Source organism: Symphalangus syndactylus, chromosome 1 (assembly GCF_028878055.3).
Source record: "Symphalangus syndactylus isolate Jambi chromosome 1, NHGRI_mSymSyn1-v2.1_pri, whole genome shotgun sequence".
Lineage (NCBI taxonomy): Eukaryota > Metazoa > Chordata > Mammalia > Primates > Hylobatidae > Symphalangus > Symphalangus syndactylus.
In genome coordinates this window covers 87,648,054-87,656,084 of record NC_072423.2, presented here as the reverse complement: position 1 = coordinate 87,656,084, position 8,031 = coordinate 87,648,054, and the positions used below count along the sequence as shown (strand labels likewise).

The following is an 8,031-nucleotide window of genomic DNA, read 5'->3' as shown; positions in this document are numbered from 1 at the left end:
CTTCCATATATGCATACATAGAATATATATTTTAAAATAGAGTGGGTTTTAAGAGTATACTGGGAACCCTAGGAGTCTTCTATGGATCAGAACAGGTTGGCCCATGGACTTCCCGCCAAAGGCTCCATGCCTTGGGGCTGCTTTGGGGGAGAGATTCACAGCTGGACTTCTCTATCTGACCATGCAATGTCAGCACCAATCACTCACAATGTTTTGCCCACAAGAGACAGAAATAATGAAACTCAGAGGAATAAACAGTATTGATAACATACACAGGCTTAGAGAAACCAAGCCCAGTAATTATCATGTGACGGAAGACTACAGGTAGCGGTACTTTGACTGGGCTGGGATTATTGATAAATCATGTCTCTTTATAAGCATATATAAAATGAGCACGACTGAACTCATTCGTTAGTGAACTCTTTCACTAACTCGTCCATGACCTCCTTGCGCTGGGCTTGGTGCTGTGTAATCACGGGCCGGAGAACCTCTATGAGCATCTTCTTGAGCTCACCAGTGAGCATGTCTCCGCTGGTGTCATCCTGCCCTCAAAAAGACAGCCATGGTGAGAGATGGCTCCACATGCCCTGAGTGGCTTCTTCCTGCCTCGGACACCAGCTCAGCCCAACCACCCTTGCAGAGCCAGGCATGCAAGTGGCACTTAGAAGTGAAATCTGTTGTTGTTACCACGACAAACACCTGTACCTTCAGCTACATTTTTCTTAAAACAACTAGAAACCTGGCTGTGACAGTAGCCATAACTTGGTCTCTCATAGTGAAAGGGCCAATGGGGAGGGCAGTCCCCACCCCCACCGATGCTAGGGACCTCTCCCCCAAGCATAAACAACAATAATTCCTGGCAGCCTTATGGCTTCTGTAAAATCTTGCTGATTTTTTTCTTTTTCTGATTGTAGTACATGCTCATTAAACAAATTTAATAAGGTACCCAAACCACAAAGCAGCAGCAAACTGAAGAAAAAAATCACCTGCAATTCCAATGCCCAGAGGTGGGGCCCACTGCTAACATTTGGCACATTTTCTTTACATTTCTTTCCCTGTGCATTTCATTTAAACAACCTCTCACTGCATTTTTCATTTGGTGTTCTTTTTTCATTATCATAGGCATATTCTCCTGTGTCACTAAAGTCTTTTTTGTTTGTTTGTTTTGTTAAAGAAATGAGTGTCTCATTATGTTGCCCAGGCTGGATTTGAACTCCTGAGCTCAAGGGATCTTCCCGTCTCAGCCTCCCAAGGAGCTGGGACTACAGATGTGTGCCACCGTACCCTGCATATGAAAACTCTTTTAAAATAGTTCATGTCCCCATAATAACCTATCGTGTAACAATTCTAATTTAACATTTCCTCTGTTATACAGTTTCTTTTGAACTTTTTGCTATTATCATTTTTAATGTCTTGGTGTGGAAAGCTTTTACATATTCAGGATTATTTCCTTGGAAAAAATTCCAAGATTTGGAAAACCTGAGGCAAAGCTCTGAACATTTTTGGACTCTTTGTACTCAGTACCAAACTGCTCACTGAGGCTGTGTGGATGAACACTCACATGGGTGTGCCCGAAAGCATCTGATTTACAATCATTGAAAACACAGTCAAGGGCAACCCAAAAACTCTGGTAATTCTATAGTGAATTGGTTCAGCTTTGATCTTGTTAACTTATGTTTCTCTGATGACTAGTAAGATGAGACTGTTTTGTGTGGCTACTAAATAAATAGTAATTTATATCTGCCCTTTTGCGATTCGTTCATGAGGTTTCTGAGCACATGTTTAAAAATCATGAATGACTCTACTCAGTTTTCATCTCGTTTCAGTTGAGCGCCTGTCTCTGAGGCCCAGGCACCAGTTCCCAAGGCTCCTACAAACCCTTAATGCCCAGCTTTTGGAGCCTTTCAGGACCCATAGGCAGGAGTGGGTGGTTGGAAACGGGATGACTGGGTCCTCGGGCTCCCTGCTCACCTTCCTCATCTGCTCGAGCTTGTCTTCACCCTTGAGGAAGGTGAAGTACATGAAAGACACGTCCACAACACAGTTGCCCCCAAACTGCCTGTGCTCCTCGATGGTGTCTCTCTCTCCAGAAAATGCATGCTTATTGATCTGCACCAGAAGAGAACACAGAAACACTCATGAGTCCTGCTCATCCTGTGCCTGGAAACTGGCTAGGAGCCCAAGTGTGGAAGTCAAAGGTGTGAGTGCTGTCAGATTCTGGACCACAGAAAGGCCAAGGTGCACAGCCGGCAGCCCCACCATTGTTCCTTCCTGCAAAGCCTGAGTATGAGCTACCATGGGGCTCACTACAGGAGAGGCGGGGTGCAGATTAGCTTTGTGCTCCCCCATCCTCAGAGACACAGGAGACTAGAGTTGGGAAAGCCAAAGCACTAATTGAACTGAAACTTGGGGGAGGAGTTTGGGAGATTCTCCTGCCTTGGCACTTTGGGAGGCAGAGGTAGGAGGATTGATTGAGGCCAGGAGGTCAAGACCAGCCTGGGCAACTTAGTGAGACATAGTGAGCCCCTGTCTCTACAAAAACAATTAAGGAATTAGCTGGTGTGGTGGCATGCACCCAAAGTCCTAGGAGGCTGAGGTGGAAGGATCACTTGAGTCCAGGAGTTCGAGGTTACAGTGTACTACGACTGTACCACCGCACTCCAGCCTGGGTTACAGGGCAAGATCCTATTTCTAAAAAAATAAATAAATAAAAGAAAAAGGATGAGTAAGCCATCCTCAGAGGAAAGGAGATGGCAGGAAGGGCAGCCGGCTCTTTGGGACAGGTACTGGGGTGTTGACAGGGGACAGAAAAGCAGCACCCAACCCAACCGGCTTCTGCCTTCTCCATCATGGAAAGCAGAACAAGAAGGCATGAGAATAAGGCAATAAGGGAAAGCAAAACCCACCAAAAGTGAACAGGTAGAAAGGGCCTGCAGGCAGGTCTCCACTTAAAAACAGGCAAAGTTTAGGAGCTGAAAAATTCTAAAACTAACAAAATGACTTTTAGGAATCATTGAAGATAATCATGGCATAATTAGGGCTAAGAGGTGGGAAAAATAAAAGTCAGGAAAGATTGGCACAATTCCTTCAACATTCTTTCAATGAGCATTTGAGAAAGCTCTAATGTACAAAGGTCATAATAATTTTTTTTTTTTTTTTGAAGCAGGGTCTCTGCTCTGTCACCCAAGCTGGAGTGACTCTCCTGCCTCAGCCTCCCAAGGAGAATTCCAGAGCAGATTCTTAACTGGATAACTTGGGATCGTGTAGAAGGAGCAGACGAATGTTGGGGCAAAGGCACAGGTCTCTATCTTGGCAGGGCACTGCCCAGAGGCTAGGCAGGGAAAGCAGCAGTCATGGGAGAGGCTCAGGCAAGGCCCTGCAGGAGGGACTGGCACCATGTAGGCTGGCTGGTGGGTGGGACTGCGGGGCTGAAAAAAAAACAAACAAAACTAGCAAATGGATGTTTATCTTCCCTTTCCTTAAAAAAAAAAAAGGAGAAGAAAAATAAAAAGAAAAGAAAAAAAAAGAGAAGGCCTTCTTTCATCTTTAAAAGGATTAGCGCTGCTACCTCCCAGTGAGAATTAAAAATGAGAAAACATAAATAAGGCACCCGGTCCAGCCCCTGGAACACAGCTGATGATCAGAAATATACAAAACTCATTTCCATTGTTTAATAATATCCACATTAATTATAAGTTTAAGAAAATTGCCGTAACTTTGCTTCTAGTACAGCGTTGGTAAGAAAAGCAGAAAAGGAAAAAAAAATTGTCTGGGCGTGGTGGCTCATGCCTGTAATACAAGCATTCTAAGAGGCTAAGGCAGGCAGATCACCTGAGGTCAGGAGTTCGAGATCAACCTGGTCAACATGGAGAAACCCCGTCTCTACTAAAAAATACAAAAATTAACTGGGTGAGGGGCCTGCGGGGGCATGCCTGTAATCCCAGCTACTCAGGAAGCTGAGGCAGGAGAATCACTTAAACCCAGGAGGCAGAGGTTGCAGTAAGCCAAGATCATGCCACTGCACTCCAGCCTAGATGACAGAGTGAGACTCCATCTCAAAAAAAAAGAAAGAAAGAAAGAAGAAAGAAAGAAAGAAGAAAGAAAGAAAGAAAGAAAAATTCAAAATGTTAGTTAAATGAAAGGACACAAAACAAATTCATGTGATACCTGGGAATAGGGACAAGGCTGCCTTGAGTTTTGCAGGGAGCATAGTTGGGAATCCTGGACTCCTGGAATTCAGCATCGCTATGGTGGCTGGGGCCCAAAGGACTGTGCAATGGTGTGTGTTTGCGTGTGTGCCCCCAGGGCATGTTTCTACTCCCACTGGCTGTCCTGTGCCCTGGACACTGCTCACCTTGGTCTTGATCTGCATGGCCATGTTGGTGAGGAAGATAAAGGAGTTGGGGTCACTGGCACTCATTTTGGTCTGGACGCCCTGCAGGGCAGAGAAGAAGGTAGGATGCAGCAGGGCAGGTTTACAATATCCGATCCTGGGGGCAATGTCCCTTGTCATTCTAAAGTAAAGATCCTACGGGGAGAGTAAGGATGTTCGAATTTGTAACTGCAAGCCCTAATGGAGGTTTGTGGTCTTAATTCATGCTACTTGTGCAGTTCAAGGAATCTTTAGCTGATAACTTATTTTAAAGTCCCAGGTTGTAAGTTCCCTCAAACGTTAGTCAAAGCAAATGCAAATTCTCTCCAAATTCTTAAAAAAGAATCTTAAACCCAGACTCGAACAATTCTCCCAAATAACCTTCTAAGGAAAGTTGGGTTACACAAATGTTCAAGTATACAAGGAAACAAGATCTTATGAATGAAAACCAAGAAGGCATGGCAATATCAGACCCATAAAGATATCAAGAAAAGCAATTGTCTTAAATAATGAAATAGATGCTACTGACATGTCAAAAAAAGAAGATGGGAGCCTGTAATCCCAACACTTTGGGAGGCTGAGGCGGGCGGATCACAAGGTCAGGAGATTAAGACCATCCTGGCTAACATGGTGATACCTCTGTACTAAAAATACAGAAAAAGAAAATTAGCGATGAGCGGTGGCATGCACCTGTGGTCCCAGCTACTCGGGAGGTTGAGGCAGGAGAATCACCTGAACCCAGGAGGCGGAGGCTGCAGTGAGCCAAGATTGCGCCACTGCACACCAGCCCGGGTGAGAGAGCGAGACTCTGTTTCAAAAAAAAAAAGGAAATGAAAAATGTGGTTAAAAGAACAAGAAAATAAAGTTTACTAAGGATTTCTGCATCATGCACAATGGTGAATTGTATATATCTAAATGACTATTCTATCTGAAACGACTGACATGCTGGATTTGAAACAAAATCATCTTAAATATGTATTTCCACTTAGTGAAAATGAGGAATAAGCTGAGCCCCCAGTGATGTGAAACCAGGAAACCAGGGAAGTAAACAAGGGCCAAAAAAGGCTTTCATTTTTGGGAGTCTTGCTGAAGCTGGAGACCTGGAGCTCCTGCTGTGTAGACTATGTGGGTGGTGAAGGGTCAGAAGATTAAATTCAGGAAATAGCCCAGGTAATCTTGAAGATAACCTGCAGAGAAAGCCCAGAGGGCTATATCTTCACTGCAAATAAGTAAGAATTCCCGTAGATTATGTTCAAGAAAATAAACAAACAAGAAAAATGTTATAGCTAAGAAAAAAAGCAAACATATAGAGTCAAGCCCCTGTAACTGAGAATCAGCAGGGAAAAAAACCAGGCCATATAAACAGACTTACAAACCCTTCAGATACTAGAATTATTAAAAGCAATAAGGCAGTTGGGGCTAGTTATGGCAAAACACAGATTGAATCTCCCCTAGAAAGAGATATGGCCTCCCCAGAGAGGGAAATACTGAGAATAGGTAAGAGATCTGGTGGCTCAGAGTATTGAAAGCTGATTAATCAAAAGAAAGAGGATGGCATATCTGTTAAATGGAATATTATTTGGCCATAAAAAAGGAATAGAGTACTGGCACATGCTACATACAACATGAATGAACCTTGGAAACATCATGCTAAGTGGAAAAGCCATTCACAAAGGACTGTAGCTTGTAACATTCCATTTCAATGAAACCTTCAGAATAGACAGATATTTCGAGACAGAAAGAGGATTAGTGGTTGCCTTGGGATACGGCTGGGGAGAGAGTATGTGACTTCTTTCAATAGAAGTTTCTAAAATTAGATTTTGGTGATGATTTTAAAACTGTGAATAGACTAGAAACCATTGAATTGCCCACTTTAAGTGGGTGACTTTTATAATATATGAAGTATGCCTCAATACAGAAGCTTAAAAAGAAAGAAAGAAACTTGAAAGTACACAGGACCAAAGGTGACATTCTTGGGAAGGCATCATTTCTGAGGTAGATGTTCCTTAGAGATTTTTAAATGAAAGGGAAAAGGGAAGCGAGCCATGGAAATTAAACATCCTTAGAAAAATTTTAAAATCTAGTAAAATACTACCTCATCTCTGTTCCTGAGTAAGTCAGCATAAACAACAACAAAACCACCCTCTTTTTCTGACAGCAATGAAAGTGGGCACCCTTAAACTAAGAAACCTAGTACACTATTGTGTGGTCCCTGCGTAACCCTGCACAGTCTCAGACCTCAAGCTCCGGTAGAGCCATGATGAACCAAGACTGCCAGGATTCCAGCCATTCCCCACCTGTTGCTATGGCATGGTCCAAATATATCATTCATCAGCAAGACACGTATTGGGTAACTCCATGTTCTTGGGACAGAACTGAGTCAAATGATGCAGGAAAGAAAGGCAGCCCCTTAGAAGTAGAATGAAGAAATTCACCACATTTCTTTGAAATAGCCATTTCTCTTTATGCATTCAAAGTATGGCTTGACTTGTATGGATTTGAGTTCTATGGATTGTTAGGAATGTATTACATGGCTGTGAAGAAGACTATTTATTTATTTATTTATTTTTGAGATGGAGTCTCGCTCTGTCCTTCAGACTAGAGTGCAGTGGTGCGGTCTCGGCTCACTGCAACATTTGCCTCCCAGGTTTAAGCAATTCTCAGGCCTCAGACTCCCAAATAGGTGAGACCACAGATGCATGCCACCTTGCCTGGCTAATTTTTGTATTTTTTAGTAGAAACGGGGTTTTGCCACGTTAACCAGGTTGGTCTCGAACTCCAGATCTCAGGTGATCCACCTACCTTAGTTTCCCAAAGTGCTGGGATTTCAGGCATGAGCCACAGCACCCACCCAAGAAGACCAAATTAACCAATGAATATGAGGTGGCCTGTAAAATTGAACAAAGTGTTATATGTGTCTGGGTGTCTCCTAAAATGAGATACCACGATGTAAAAGCTTGTCAGTTTTTCAATAACCAGTAGCGGGAGGTCCATCCCAAGATGCTCCAGTAACAGAAAAGTTAACACAAAGGTGGTGGTGTGACTAGAGGTAATGATAAAACTGCCTTTCATGGGCATAACTCTTTTAAAGTTTATATCCATAAACACTCAGTCTTCATGACAGCCTGGCTATGAGCCCACATCTGATGGACGAGGGAGTATAAGCTAGCTTGCATTTGCTGAAGATGATGTAGCACATGATCAGCAGTGGAGGGGTCAGGCATGCCTGAGCACCAGGGTCACTCAAGGGGACAGAATGTTAACACCTTTCCGCAATGGCCCTAACAAGATATTCTTTGTCTTAAATAGTTGACACTCCAGCTGGGGTTATCTCTACAAATATCTTGGCATGAATGTCTGAAAGAGGCTGAATAAATCCACCTCTGCTCTGTTTCCAGAGTTCTCTTTATCCGAAGGGTTTGCAACCTCTCAAGTCAGTCCCTTTTATCTTTGGATAAATATAAACAATTTTTGACTTTAAGAAAAATTCCTCCTTGAAATAAGCAGGAAGTTATTTCCAAGTAACTGCAACCTATGACTTCTCATCTGCAAAAGGAACGTTAAAATGTCCTCTTTCTACTTGACAAGTTGCAGAAAGAGTTGACATTCTGCATGAAAAGGTGGGTGGAACCAAACAACCTTAATGTCCTCATTTACCC

The 8,031-nt window shown here is 43.1% G+C and overlaps 1 protein-coding gene across 1 annotated transcript; it reads right to left on the bottom strand.

Moving 5' to 3' along the window:
* Positions 1-404: 404 nt before the first annotated feature.
* On the bottom strand, positions 405-7,450 carry LOC134736595 (tryptophan--tRNA ligase, cytoplasmic-like). Its single transcript, XM_063638769.1, has 4 exons — positions 7,316-7,450; positions 4,355-4,528; positions 1,879-2,109; positions 405-542 (listed from the first exon to the last, which is right to left on the bottom strand). The coding sequence occupies exons 1-4, from the start codon at positions 7,448-7,450 to the stop codon at positions 405-407; spliced, it is 678 nt and encodes a 225-aa protein (XP_063494839.1).
* Positions 7,451-8,031: the final 581 nt, after the last annotated feature.